The 16,376-nt window shown below is 34.6% G+C and overlaps 1 protein-coding gene across 3 annotated transcripts in view; it reads right to left on the bottom strand.

Annotated features, from left to right (window-relative positions):
* LOC106142158 (guanine nucleotide-binding protein subunit gamma-e) overlaps positions 1–16,376 on the bottom strand; it is a 29,080-nt gene that overhangs the window by 9,115 nt on the left and 3,589 nt on the right. For 2 of the 3 annotated variants that reach the window (XM_013343822.2, XM_060947061.1), the window contains exons 2-3: positions 15,767–15,819; positions 11,286–11,408 (exon numbers count right to left, since the gene is read on the bottom strand). In XM_013343822.2, coding sequence (XP_013199276.1) covers positions 11,286–11,398 — 113 coding nt within the window. In that variant the 5' untranslated portion in view covers positions 11,399–11,408; positions 15,767–15,819. The remainder of the gene's footprint in view (positions 1–11,285; positions 11,409–15,766; positions 15,820–16,376) is intronic. The other variant, XM_060947062.1, reaches the window with a different exon arrangement.

The following is a 16,376-nucleotide window of genomic DNA, read 5'->3' as shown; positions in this document are numbered from 1 at the left end:
AATTCAAATAGCGACAGGTTGCTAGCCAATCGGCTAAAGAGAATTTCAAGTTTGTAAGCCTATCCCTTAGTCGCCTTTTACGACATCCACGGGAAAGAGATGGAGTGGTCCTATTATTTTTGTATTGGTGCCGGGAACTACGCGGCATAGCAACTTAGCCATAATTTTGCCAAAATGTCCCTCCTAAAAAGGATGGCATACTGAACCCAGCACATCCGAGTGTGTAAAATATTTTATTACTGTACCGATATGAATGCGGTGTGAATGAAATATAAAGTAAAGTAACGAGGTAATAAAATTGGATATGTTTTTTTTTTTTGCAGAACGCGTAGTTAGGTGCGTAATAAAAATAATATCTATTTCGAACAAACATGTTTTTCTTAACGAAATAGGCAACATTTTATGTCTTAGGCCTTAAAAGTAGCCGAGCGAGAAATTATTTTGGTATTCAACCTACAGCAAAAAGGGGTAGGTATTGTTTGTTACGATTTATCTATCATTAAATTGTATAAAGCATAGTCGCTTCCCGCGTCTGTTCCTATGTATGTAGGTATGTATGCTTAGGTCTTTAAAACTACAAAATGGATTTTGATACAGTTTTTTTTTTATATATAGACCGAGTGATTAAATCTGTGTAATTTGTGACGTATATATTTATTTAATATAAATTCAAGACGAAGGTTTATACCTATGTGGAAATAATACACGTGCGAAGCCGGGGCGGGTCGCTAGTAAACATTGAGGAACAAAATTTTTATGACTCATGTAGGTATGTTTATGACACGATTACTCGGTGAATCACACCAATTTTAAAGATACCTTCTTTCGTATAAATATGTATGTACATTCTTCAGTTGGTCCCATATTCAATCTTGTGCATATAAATTTTTTTGTGGCTCATATTTTAATTTTATTTTTTATATTTTAAATATTTACCAACATATTTACAAAGACTGATAGGCTACGTTCAGCTGTTTGGTTTAACGATAGAATTGAAATTCAAATAATGACATGTTGCTAGCCCATCGCCTAAAAGAAGAATCCCAAGTTTATAATCCAATCCCTTATTCGGCTTTTACAACATCCATGGGAATGAGACCTAGTGGTCTTATTCTTATTTTTTTAAAGTGCCGAGAACCAGACGGACGGAACCACTAACATGGAACTATATATACAGACAATTTAATCAATTATATTGGGATCTTAAGTGAAAAGTTTAACCACTAAACACTCCAGTAATTACCCTCCCCCCCAATCACACTGGCACACACGAAATTCGGCCATGCTTTATACATTATTATAAGAAGGCACTGCCCCTCCCTCGCTCCACCCCTCCCCCCGGATCACCCCCTTGGCAAGTGACAGGGGGTGGCTTTGTTTTTGGGTCAGTTATTCTGGGTAAGTAGCTAGGTGGGCTGCGGTCTTGTTGATGCGTGTTTCAGCTATTCCACTTTTGAATAGACATGACATGTCTTTGTCCCTTAGTCGTATTTCACTTTTGAACACGCATGCATTTAATTTAGCAAAGGAAACAGATGGCACGGTTAAAAAGAGGTAATAATGCATACATATGTTATCGTCGTTGCGTTTTAAGGGGTAGACAGAGTCAAGTGTCCAAAATACCGCACTATGTATGTACAATCAAAATGTGAATGAAGCTTAAGAACATTAACTCTCTGACTACCCTCAGGGAATGAAAATTAGATATATATATTTATTATTTCTTACGGGCCAGACATAGCCGAGTCACGTAAATAATTAAAACCACTTTCTAAACTAGATAGTAATTATCTATACAAATATTATAAAGCTGAATAGTTTGTTTGTTTGTTTGAACGCGCTAATCTCAGGAACTACTGGTTCGTATTTTTTGTATTGAATAGACCATTTATTGAGAAAGGCTTAAAGCCGTGTTAGTGCCGTATGGTTCCCGGCACCAATAAAAAAAAATAATAGGACTATATTATAATCTTGGGATTATTTTAGGCAACATATGCCTATTTAAATCTCAATTCTATCATTAAGCCAAACAGTTGAACGTGACCTGTCAGTCTCTTCAAGACTTTCGGCTCTGTCTACCCCGCAAGAGATATAGACGTGATGGACTTTCCATTCGACAACTCACCGAGAAACCCGACAACAGAAAAAATCTCTCGTCCGCCATAATTACAACCGATGGCCTATCTTTATGTCATTTTATTTTCAATTCCATACGTACTCGGCGAGTTTTCGACCAAAAATATAGCGAGCGAGGGTCTCCCAGACAATATGGCTCTGTCGTGACGTCACTCCCATGAATTTTTAAATCATACATAAATATAAATCAATGGGACGACATCATCTGTTACCCGTGGACGACGTAAAAGGTGACTAAGGTATAGGCTTATAAACTTGGAATCCAAACAGCTGAACGTGGCCTATCAGTATTTCATGACATGTTGGCTCTGACTACCCCGCAAGGGTATAGACGCATTTTATGCAGGTCAAGACTACCTACCGTAAACCGATGAGCTTGCGTAAAAGAGTATTTGGTAATAGTAGGGATTGTGGCAGGTGGAACGTAATATCTGCCTACCCTTCTGGAAAAGAGTCTTGATTTTATATATGCATTTTATCCTCTACGGGCTAGATATCGAATATAGTCGAAATAGTCGAATCTCAAAGGTTATTTTCTAGAAACTAATTAGTATAGGAAAAAAGTCTCTTATTCGCCATAACTTCGACCGACGACGGCCTATCTTGATGTCAATTTATTTTTATTCAATTCCATATGTATTTAGAGACAGAAATACATCGACCGAGGGTTTTCCAAACAATATGGGGGTCGATATGACGTCACCCCCATATATATATCCCCCATAGACGGCCTCTATGGCGCAGCGGTAGGACGCTTGTCTGTGACACCGGAGGTCCCGGGTTCGAATACCGGTCAGGGCATGATGAGAAAGGAACTTTTTCTGATTGGCCTGGGATATGGATGTTTATCTATATAAGTATTTATTATAAAATATAGTATCGTTTAGTTAGTATCTCTTAGCACAAGTCTCGAACTTACTTCGTGGCTAACTCAATCTGTGTAATTTGTCCCGTATATATTTATTATTTATATTATATGAGCATCAGTGGACGAACAGCGCAAATAATGCTAATGCAGGGAGCTGGGTGCATGAGATTTGAAATTTGGTATGATAGTTCATATTTTAAGTGGTCTGGGGATGCATTGAGAGATTTTATCTCGAAATTCCTGCGGGAACTTGAATTTAAGTTTACGAGCAACGGCTAAGTATAGTGTTTCCCAGATATTATGGCTGACGCGACGTCATCACCACATATTTCTTAAGCAAGCGTCTTATCGTGGGTTTGTAAATTGCAATTCACATGACAAAAGCGCCATTTTAGACGCCATATTTTAAAAAATGGTTCTTTCTAAGCGCGACAACCGTAGAACAGGTATTTGTAATTTAAACGCGTAAGTCTGCATTCCCATGGAAGTCGTCAAAGACGACTAAGGGTCAAAGGGACTAATGCTTATAATCTTGAAATTCCTCTTTTACGCGATGGGCTAGTAACCTGTCACTATTTGAATCTCAATGCCAAGCGGCTGAACGTGGCCTTTCAATCGATGATTGTTAGCTCTGTCTGCCCCGCAGGGGATATAGACGTTATTATATATAACAATAATGTTTTAATAAAGATATTACAAACAAAACGGTTTCCGCTCAGCAAATGTGAAAAAATTAGCCGCGACTTTGGTCTCTCGCGGATGCGTTTGACAAAATGATAAAAGAAACTAGTTAATGATAAAGAGTCCCAATGTTCTTAAAACTGAAGAAGAAAATTAAAAATAAAAGTTTCAATAACGCTACAATTTCAAAATTTGTTTAAAAGTCGTCTACGTAATAACATAATCCAGGTATATCCTTATTAATGTCCATATTGAAAGTCAACGTAGAGGTATAATCATACCGAAGGGTCACGGAAATCGACTTCTGAGCGCCATGATCAAAATTTATTGCTTATATCCAAATTAAATTAGTTAAGGGATAACTTGGTTATATAATGGGCTCCACCGAATTGAAGCTTTCGCGTATAAATAAAGTTAATGCGATGAAAACGTGGATTTACGTTTGTTATAATTTTATTCTTACGGTTACTAATAAAAATTAATACTAATGAAAATGGCTGTTGTATTAAAATCTTATTTTGTTTTGGTGTAATGAGCAATTTTGATTATTAAAGTGTTTTTTTATATTAAATTAGCGCCGTGTGATTCCCGACACCACCAAAAAATAGAACAGGGTCACTCCATCTCGTTCCCATGGATGTCGTAAAAGGCAACTATGGGATATGCATAAAACACCTATCAGCATTTTGACATAAGTAATCTACGTTTAGCTTTATACTAGAATGGAGATTCAAATAGTATTATTTTTAGCACATTTTCGTGCCAAAGTTTTTAAAAATATATGTATATTTTTATTGAAAAGAAAAGTTTTGCAACAAACATATTTTCAAGAACAACGAAACATCTAGCCAAAATAATATGTAGGTATTTCTGTTTCAACACATAACGTTTAACATACATCTTAACGTTATCGGGCTATGCTTGTTGTTGGAGTATTTCAGAAGTGAATTTGGCACATTGCCTTTGTATTGAGCGAGTTTTGGTAATGAGTTACTTCAGTCGTAGCGGCGACGAGGGGAATTCTGTTCCATCCAAAAAACGATAAATATTTTACCTATATTATAATCGATATAATCGAATGAACTCAACAGCTACTAGACCGAGTTTGATCATATACAGGGTTGTATGTAATTAACAAGAATTTTGAAGAATAAAAGGTGAATCAGTACACCAAACTGAACGACTTTTATTTTGGGACCAACCGTGAAATAACGAAATCAGACACAAAATATAGAAGGTGAGCTTATTCAGTAAACTTTCAGCGAATGAAGTCGCGGGAAGCAGCTAGTTACAGTTGTAGTAGTACAGTACCTAATACAGTAGTACCTAGTAGCAGAAGTGCAGTAGATGATGTAGTTGCAGTAGCACAGTAGTTGTAGTAGTGCAGTAGTCTTAGTAGTACAGTAAAGGTAGCAGTTATAGTAGTACAGTAGTTGCAATATTTCAGTAGTCGTAGTAGTACAGTAGTTGTAGTAGTACAATAGAGGTTGTAGTATAGTAGTTGTAGTAATGCAGTAGTAGAATAGTAGTTTTAGTAGTACACTAGTAGTAGTAGCTACAAACAGTAGTAAGGTTAACTGTATTTTTCCTCTAATCGCCATTTTACCAATGTGAACAGAATTCTATAGCCTGAAGGGTGAGATAAAACACTCCAGTCTTCAATAAAATTCAATTTGATACTTGATGGCTGGCGACCTCGTTAAATTTTTCAATTTTTCGTCAAGTAATATTTCTTTTTACAAACAAATTCTTCTTAATGGAACAGAAAAAATAGAATAATGCTGATGTACCAAAACAAAAAAAAAAATGAATAAAGAAATAACAAAGTATTTTAAATAATAAGATATAGTGACAGGAATATAAATGTGAAATCAGTTGTAAGAATTTATTTTTCACATTTTTAGATTAGCTATTATTTCATTTTCTTTTTTTTTTTAAATTAAGATTAGTACTTTTATTCAGTTTGATTTTAAACGTCATCAGATTTCAATAAAAAAATCGTAAGAGTTTACGAGTATATACATGAATGAATGCTTTCTACGAACACGTACTTTCAAGTCGGACACCTTAACCACTCGACCATGTAGATACTAAATATATAGTTGTTTACACACGCTTCCCGCTCTATTGAAACAACGAAATATCGAAATATATATACATACAACAATCGGCCCACACACATGACTAAGGGACGAAAGCTTTGGCAAACTGTTTGACAGTTCGTATGTTTTGTTATGGAAACTGACGTTAAAGGCGTTAATAGATAAAGCGTAAAAGATTTGTTTGTTTGCGACTCCATCTCTTTCCCATGGAGTGCCGTGTGGTTTCCGGCACCAATACAAAAAAGAATAGGACCACTCCATCTCTTTCCCATGGATGTCGTAAAAGGCGACTAAGGCATAGGCTTAAAAACTTGGGTTTCTTCTTTTAGGCGATGGGCTAGCAACCTGTCACTATTTGAATCTCAATTCTATCATTAAGCCAAATAGCTGAACGTGGCTCTGTCTACCCCGCAAGGGATATAGACGTGACCATATGTGTGTATGTATGTATTTGTTTGTTTGCTTGATTGTAATATCTTAATTGTATAGAAATTTACACAGTAACAAGAAAGTAGTACATAGTTATAAAAGAAATATATCACTTGCAATGGCAGACTTGTCCCATGAAGGGATCTCTTCCAGTCAAAGATATTAAATTGAAAATTACTTTTTACCTACTAACAAAACATCTTTAACCACGGGTTAGACAGAACCGTGCGCCGTGTGGTTCCCGGTACCAATGGAAAAAAGAATAGGACCAATCTACATCTTTCCCATGAGTGTCGTAAAAAGCGATTAAAGAAAATGATTATATACTTAGAATTCTTCTTTTTGGCGATGGGTTAGCAGCCTGTCGCTATTTGAATCTCAATTGTATCATTAAGTCAAAAAGCTGAAAGTGGCCTTTCAGTCTCTTGAAGACTGATGGCTCTGTCAACCCCGCGAGGAATATAGACGTGATTATATGTATGTAGACAGAATTGAAATTTACATGTTCAAATGTTTGCTTTGATGTACTTACATACAACACAGCGACTTGCCGATTTTTACTTATTATCTAGTTCATTTATTCGCCGGTTGACTGATAGAGATCCCTCCATGGGATAAGTCCGCAATTGCAAGTGATTAATTCCTTTTATAACTATGTATGTCTTGTTCTTGTACAAATCTGTGCAATAAAGTTGTAACAAACAAACAAAAAAACATTTACTCGTAAGGAAAATGTTACGTCCTTATTAGCCATGTTAAAAACAAGTTATAATAAGTTATTATAATCATGTTAATAAAGTTTCCTTATTTGTTCCATATAATTTTAATTAGCAATCATGTTGAATTTACATGGCAAATTGAATTTTATGACATTCATTATAAATTTTTGACATACTATGAAAGTTAAGTCAAATTAAGGACGTCCTGGTGAAGGGTCAGGTCAAAAGTGCCCGAAACCGCCGAGCTTGCATGAAGAGAGTTATGAATGTGGATGAAGCAAAGGAAGTATGCAGGGATCGTGGCAAGTGGAAAGAGGTAGTCTCTGCCTACCCCTCCGGGAAAGAGGCGTGAGTTTATGTATGTATGTATGTATGTACTATGAAAGTTAGTTGTCCGATTTGAATGCGGGATGCCCATTAAGGCATAAGTTCAAATCCAACCTCGGCCAATTAATCCTTTATGAGTTACGTACATTAGTTTGCGCGCTAACCGATTAAGGTAACACGAGAAACACATTCAAGCAACATATAAAACATTCGAATAGTGGTTGAAAAGAGATAGAGTGGTCCTATTCTTCTTTCTATTGGTGCCGGGAACCACACGACGCATAAGCTGAATGGAATCGACATCCAAGGATAGTGGGAGGTTACTAACTAAGAATTTAAAGTCTTTCCCGTGTTTTTCGATATCTTATACATATGGTCACGTGTATATCCCTTGCGGGGCAGACAGAGCCAACAGTCTTGAAAAGACTGAATGGCCACGAATTTCGAAATTCGAAATCTTACTTTAAATAAATAAACAGTGGAAGATATCCCGTCTGTATGTCTATTTTCATAATTCAATTCTGTGGCGAAATCCACATTTGAAACTTCAAATGCCAATGATAGATTTATAGCGTTATATTTATATTCTTGTGGTGTGGTTCTCCGGTTAGCTCTGTCTACCCCGCGAGGGAAATAGTCGTGACTATATGTATGTATGTATGTATCGAAGAAACAAAATTAATCTGTCTAGCCTTTATCATGTGTCAAATAAAGCTCTGTGAAACTTTCAAGTTTTTAGAACTTTAAATCCTTAGAGATGTTAAGTTGGCTTTTAGTTGTCAGCAAATAATACAGAAGAGGTTATCTAGATTTTTCGATACCTATTACTAACTGTGGGATGGAGTCTGGTTTCTTGGTGTGAGAATTGAAATATTTATTTTAGAATAAAAAAAATGTTTTTTTTTAGGAATTAGATGCCAAAGATAAAAGCTAGTTTTAAGAGATTTATCAGAGCAATCTATGAAGAAATTTTAATTTTTTAATTTTTTTATATTTTTTTCAAGAAAATAAACGGTAATGATCCTAAATATAACAATTTTAATATTAATTTATTAATGACTGCTGTGCCCGCGACTCCGTCCGCGTGGAATAGTTATTTTAGGCATCATTGCAGCCCTCAAGGGTGAATAATTTTCGCCGTGTTTTTTTCACATTTTCCATTATTTCTTCGCTCCTTACAGTTGCAGCGTGATGTTATATAGCCTAAAGCCTTCCTCGATAATTGGTCTATTCAACACAAAAAGATTATTTCAATTCGAACCAGCACTTCCTGAGATTAGCGCGTTCAAACAAACAAACTCTTCAGCTTTATAATATTAGTATAGATTTTGACTACAGTTTTGTCTATCAGTCTATGTATTATAATTATTAATAGCTTTTAATATCGATTTAAAAATGACGAAGTTCCATACAAACTTGCACCCCCTATTTCATCCCCTTGGGATAGAATTTCAGGATAATAAGTAGCCTATATTCTAATCCAGGTTCTGTCTTCCGATCTGTGCCGAATTTCGTTCAGATCCGTTTGGTAGATTTTGCGTGATGCGCGTACAAACATACAGACAGACAGACAGACAGACAGACAAAAATTCTAAAAAAAATTGTTTTGGCTTCTATTAAACCTAAAAAGACCCCTTATATTTTTTTCTTAAATATCTTCAATGTACAGACAAAGTTCAGTTATAGTTTTATTATATGTTTGGACTTACTTATACGAGTATATTAGGTATTTACTTAAACATGTATATTATATTACAAATATATCCAAAAATCATATCAAATTTAGAGAAAATAACAAAAAATAGATTTTTTTTCATAGAAAAGTACATATATATGTAAATTGAAATGAAGTAATCTTTGATTACTTTAATTTATATTTTAAGAATTTATTGCGCTTAAAAGGTACAATAGGTGGACTTAATGCTAATAGCATTATCTACTAGTCAACCTTTAGAAAATAGCAAACAGATAATTATCCGGTGCCGTGTGGTTTACGGCACCAATACAAAAAAGAATAGGACCACTCCATCTCTTTCCCATAGATGTCGTAAAAGACTAAGGGATAGGCTTACAAACTTGGGATTCTTTTTTAAGGCGATGGGCTAGCACCCTGTCAATATTTGGATCTCAATTCTATCATTAAGCCAAGTAGCTGAGCGTGGCCGATCAGTCTTTTAAGGACTGTTGGCTCTGTCTACTCCGCGAGGGATGTAGACGTGACCATATGTATGCATTTTAAGAGTAAGAAAAAAACGCGAATGAATTATTCATAGACATACATAAATATTGTTCACATAAGTAAGAGATGATGAATCATTACGTCGTTTGTTTTCTGAGGAAGAAAGAATGCACATTTCCCATAAAATTATGTCTGAGGTCTTCGGGTAAGGCATTCCAGAGTCTCATAATTTTTAGGGCAAAAGTTCACCCGGAAACAGATGTGTTTTTATCTGTGTATTCATAAAATGTATGAAATACAAAATCATTCATTATTTTTAAGTAAAACAGTACTCAAAAATAATGAATTTTTTAAGGGTTTTAGGTTTTAAATTAAGTACTGTTTAACCCAAGTCTTGTTAAGACAAAACCCCAAAATTTGCATGCATGTATATTCAACCACTACACTTCTTTGGTATTTGAGCACGTGAATGTTCTCACTATCGGAATGTTTGTTCTGTAATTTTGGCAATTAGTATGTATGATTAGAAGATTTTTTTATCATTTAATGTAATGTAAATACAGAGTCTTTCAATAATTTCCATTCCTGACGAAATTTAAAGAAATATCAGAGGATTTCTTAATAAAGAATAATTTAAATAATGACATAAAAATAAACCCGTTCAAAAGCAACTTCCAAAATAGTAGAGTAAGGTATCATTGACATTAAATACTATTTATGCAATTTAGCAGTTTCTATATAAAAATATAATGTCCCAGACTATGACGGGTCCGTGAAAAGGAGTTAATATAGAATATTTTCCAATGTATTTGACCTGATTATACCCTGAGTTGCAAATTAGCAAGATAGTTATCGTAGATATTAAAATTTTTCGTTCGTGTCAAATTTTTGTGTTAATGTTTCGTCGGAAAAAAGAAAATTAAATGTACAATTTATTTTCTTTAATAAAAACAGATTTTTGCATTAGGTCTAGGAATATCATTTATATTTTTGGATACTTTGTAAATTTAACTAATCATTACATCAATTTTGTTAATGATGTAACAAGAAACAAAAAACGTACGAAGGTATAGGTACTTCACATGTAACATCTCATGTGAAAAGTTTGGAAAATGCCTTATAATATATAAAGGATTATAAGGGACACATTGGAATACCGAATTATGTTACCGTAGGTCAGAAATCAATAAAAACGTAGATGGCCTTACATTAAATAATATTAAAGGTATTGATAAGACTTTGGGCAGTAATTTAAAGTGAAAATTGACCATTTTATCGAAAGTAAAGAAACCATTAGGCGTATCTGAAACGATGCTATAAAATGTAAAAACATAACCTAGTTAGGGCGATCATATCGATTCCCTATAATAAAACATGTAACTCACTGATACTAAAATTTAACGATGTCTAATAAAAATGGTTTTCATAGCTACTGAAAAAAATTAAGTGTCAGACAGGCATTAACGTAATAACCGCCCTAAAAATTAATGGCAAGTGCCAATAAAAATTATTAAAATGTATTTGGATATAAACAAAAAAAAATTGACAATACGAAAAGCGGAATAAGTATAGAAGTCAGAATTCGACGAGAATTAAAAAAAAAATAAAAAAAATATAAATAAAAAGAAACCATTCACAATATTCTATGCGACGACAAACGCCTACCCGTTTTAGCTGATGGTACACGCAATTTTCTACCTCAATCCATAAAGAAAAAGCACCAAAATTGTATGGGGCACTGCACAGGGACACTCCCGGGCTAACCCGGCCTATTTCACTTCACGAATGGCGATGAACACTACGCGTTCCTTTTTTTAAATTTAAAAATGGAATTTGTTACTCACGCTGCAATGCTTTTAGATAGCGGCCAGCGTTCCATAGACGCTTGGTACTTCATGTTTTCGATCTGCTTTTTGAGTGCCTCTTTGTCCATGGCTGCGAGAATACTGGGGTCCATCGCGCAGAATCTGTGGTATAAAACACGCACACATGTGTAATTGTTATAGTACACTTACCGACGCCAGTGTTTGTAAGGGACTGTAGTACATCGAGTACAGTCCGTTACAAAATTTACAGAATGTGTTATTTGGGGGATTTGCTGAAAAAATACAAGTGTTAATTGGTAATTTCTGTAAATGCTTCCTTATCAATTCATTGTTCGATATATGTATATATCTGATGAATGGTTTGACACATAATAATTGGATATTATAGTTTTTATTAAAGACCATATTTTATATATTCTATAATTATTATTATATTTTATAAATTGCTTTTAAATTATTGGAGCGGCGTGACATTGTACTCAAGTTTTCTGCTCAAATGTAAAATACATCTGAGATTGTAGGTGTTTATTGAAAAACAGATCACAAAAATTTACTATGACACGTCACATTCGACAGTACTAAATTTCTATAGTTTTACATCTATAACTTTAAGACAAATCTAAATAACTTAATGTATAACTCAAATGTTTTCTACTATGAGTGTTTTAGATCATACTTAACATTTTAAAAGTACAAATCCCCCGGTTATATCCACGTTAATCAAAAGTCCAGTTAATGTCTTTTCCCTTGGGTACTTTGGGAAGTCCTCTTTTAGATCACTTAAGAAACATACACGGCAAATTTAGATCTCTTTTAGAATGTGCGCTTATAATGTAAATTAGTCAAACAATTAATTTCCTCTTTATTTTAATTTGATAATCGAAAAATTTCAAACCACTTTTGTATGCAATAGTACTAAGCAACTATCTCGCTCTAACAATAAGGGGAGACTGCGGGGGAGTGTGCGTGAACTACGGTAGTGTGAGTGATGCGCGCGCACCATTACAGTTTCTATGACAACCCCTTTTAGGACACTGAAGTTAGCTTACGCAAAGTTGGTTACACCATTTTTGTGATTTTCGACTTAAGCCCTTTTCGTTTAAGTTGATTTTTGTGTTCGATTGGTTTGTGAAATTAATGAATTAAGGCGTAATGACCGGTAGTTCTCCACGGTTCGCATTACATTGTTCTTTGTTTTTGTATAATAAACATAGAGGGCGCTATAAAGAGTTCTGATACCTGTAGTGTCTTTTATATCAATTGATTGAGGTGCCAAACGCAGGTGTATTCCAGTGAACAGTTGCGATAAAGCTTAATTAAGTCATATTTTTATTTAGCTTAAAGAAGCTTATTGAGCTGATATATAGCTAGATAAAATATACTACATATTGCTAGCCTGGTCGGAAGAAGAAACATCCGAATGCGCCATTTCTTTCCGTAGCTGTAAAAGAAAATGAAAGGAAAGGAAATCGTGGGTTTTTCTTTTTAGTGATGAGGTAGCAATGTAACTATTTCATCATTAACAGCGTTTACGAAGCTTGGTTCATAAATATAGTTTCAAAACATACAGTATGTTTACAACCAGCATTATGCTGAGGGTTCCCCTTTCGGGAGCACCATACTTACTACATGTCTATTTTTGTACATTTTATTTTTTCCATTTTTGTATTTTTTATGAATAAATTCCTTTTACTTTTTTACTTTTTACATAGGTTAAGAATGAGTGTATCTTTCACTTTAGAATATTGCCGTGTGGTTTTAGAATTTAGAATAGATCAACTCCATATCTTTCCCATGGATGTTGTTAAAAAGGGACAGGCTTATAAACTTGGAAACCTCTTTTAGGCAATGGGCTAACAACCTGTCACTATTTCAATCTCCATAACGTCATAAAGCCATACAGCTGAGCGTGGCCGTTCGGTCTTCAAGAATATTGGTTCTATCTACCCCGCAAGGAACATAGACGTGACTATATGTAAGTATGAAAAATAAGTCCTGGTAAAGGGTCAGGTCAAGAGTACCCGAAGCCGCCGAGCTTGCATGAAGAGAGTTGAGGATGAAGCGAAGGAAGTATGCAGAGATCGTGGCAAGTGGAAAGATGTAGTCTCTGCCTACCTCTCCAAGAAAGAGGTGTGATTTTATGTATGCATGTATGAAGAATAAGATGAGCTAAAAAGTTGATATACCGTAAACTTTTTACTAAATTAGTGTTAAAAATATAGCATCATTGTGTCTGTGGGATTTTCCCAAACACTATTATAGTGCCTGATTATTATGCCGCTTTCTCAGACTTTCTGCTATAAAACTGAGTTGAATTATTAGAGGAAAAAGAAACTTTATTGGTAACAGAATCACAGAATTAAAATATATACAATCGCGGCACCGCCCGCGTGAAATGAAATAGCGGAAACGCTATCTTTAAATAAAAATAAATTAATAAATATATATGGGACAAATTACACTGATTGATTTAGCCTCGAAGTAAGTTCGGACTTTGTTACGAGATACTAACTCAACGATACTATGTTTTATAATAAATACTTATATAGATAAATATCCAAAACCCAGGCCAATCAGAAAAAAATCTTTTCTCATCATCCTGGCCGGGATTCGAACCCGGGACCTCAGGTGTCACAGACAAGCGTACTACCGCTGCGCCACAGAGGCCGTCAATGTGTACCCCCTAGCGTTTGGAATATCAAATTTGGAATGTAGGTTACTTAGTCATTAATACATTTACTCACTTAGTCGCCTTTTAAAACATCCATGAGAAAGATATGGTATGTAATCTAAAGTGTTAGAAACCACACGACAATACAGAATAAGACTTAATTATTAAAAAAAAGTTACCTAAATACCGTGTGGTTACCTATACCAATAGAAAAAAGAAAAGGACCACTCCATCTCTTTCCCATGGATATCGTAAAAAGCGACTAAGGGATAAGCTTATATACTTCGGATTCCTGTTTTAGGCGATGAGCTAGCAACCTGTCACTATTTGAATCTCAATTCTATTATTATACCAAACAGCTGAACGTGGCCTTTTATCTTTTGATGACTGTTGACTCTATCTACCACTGTTGTTGTCTACCCCGCAAGGGATATAGACGTGACTATATGTTATGTTATAAAAATACAGGAAATACGAACACCAGTGTCCAATAAAATCTGAGATATACCTACATAGATTGTTATATTTCATCTCCTCAAATGATGTATAGCTTCTGGAATTAATCCTGAGTTCTAGACGCGAGATGACGAACTAACTCAATTTGTCACGCCTCGCCGTCCGTCTTTACAATCATGTTCAATTACAAAATGTTCGGACGGATTAAAATCGTCTGTATTATGTTAACAAGATTATTATTATTTCTTTATTTATTTAAACTTTATGCACGATAAATGTAGGTACAACGGGTGGACTTAATGCCACAAAGCATTATCTGCCAGTCGAACCTTTGGACCAAACTGACATGGATGTAGGTACTTACGGGTGGTGCGATGTTAAAGATTTATGATAAGATACTAGCTGTGCCCGCGACTTTATCCGCGTGGAATAGTTATTTTGGGCATCATTGAAGCCCTCAAGGATGAATAAATTTCCCCGTTTTGTTCACATTTTCTATTATTTCATCGCACCTAAAAGTAGCAGCGTGATGTTATATAGCCTAAAGCCTTCCTCGATAAATGGTCTATTCAACACAAAAAGAATTTTTTTTTCAAACAAACAAATAACTAAACAAACTCTTCAGCTTTATAATATTAGTATAGGTATTATATGTATTGATAAATATGAATAATAGGTTACTTTATGCACTGTAAGTGCATAATATAATAATTTACATACATAAGTATGGCTATAAATATATATATGATCACACAGTACAGATTTAAATAGTGACAGGTTGCTAGCACATCGCCTAAAAGACGAATCGTTAAGTTTATAAGCCTATCCCTTAGTCGCCTTTAACGACATCCATGGGAAAGAGATGGGAGTGGTCCTATTCTTTTGTCTATTGGTGCCGGGAACCACACGTAATACAAGTATATGCAATGAATAAAAGAACGCTTATGAAACTGGACACATTACAACCGTTAATGTTACGGTCTACGAGTATCAAACATGTTTCTTGTGTTCTTACTTAATAGAATGCTTCAAAGAGATTTGTTTGATGTTGTTGGTAACAAATTGTTTTGATTTATCGTAACTCAATGAATAAGTCTTTTATCTTTCTAGTTTTGATATGGCAAATTCGTTAAGTTTTGCCTTAGGTATGGTAAAAGGCGAATGATTTATGCGTTTTGAAGGGAAACTAGAGTCTCTGTCACTTAAGGGACACGATTACTCTTCGAAATAGATGTATTTGAAGGCGACTAAGGGAACAATCTTATTTATATAGTGTAAGTTTTTTTAATCAATTCGAGTTAATTTAGACTATTTTAAAAATCTAACACATACAAAAAGGTGTACTTTACAAAGAAGGAATTTCAATACTTACATTAATTACTTTCTTAGTTCTTAACAGATCGCAGTGAGCTTCGGTATTAGATTCTGAAACAGATTAAAAAGCTTGAAAAAATACGGGAGTACATTTTTTAATCTTATTGAAAGGAACTTATAAATATGGTGCGCTATATCTTACATACTGAAATAATTAGTTTTACATTCATTCATGTTTTTTATGTGCATTCGTCCACGATTTAGATTTAAGAGATCTGTATTTGTAAATTGACGTCCGGTGAAAATGTTGCAGTGTGTTTTGTTCCCCCGTTTCTTCTACACATGCGCTTTGGAAGCAGTAGTGGTTATAATTAGATTTAAGTGATGTGACGTCAATAAGTGATACCTTGTATCTAATTTTGAAAATAAATCTATTCTATTCTATTTTATACATATAATAACGTCTAAATTCTTGAAAAGAAACAGTCTTCAAAAGACTAAAGGGCCACGTTCAGCTGTTTTATGGAATTGAGATTCAAATAGTGACATGTTGCTAGCCCAGCGCCTAAAAGAAGAATTCCAAGTTTATAAGCCTAACCCTTAGTCGCCTTTCACGACATCCATGTGAAATATATGGAGTGTATTCAAACTAATAGCCAACATACTGT

This window comes from Amyelois transitella, chromosome 12, assembly GCF_032362555.1.
Source record: "Amyelois transitella isolate CPQ chromosome 12, ilAmyTran1.1, whole genome shotgun sequence".
NCBI lineage: Eukaryota > Metazoa > Arthropoda > Insecta > Lepidoptera > Pyralidae > Amyelois > Amyelois transitella.
This window is presented reverse-complemented; position numbering and strand designations above follow the sequence as displayed.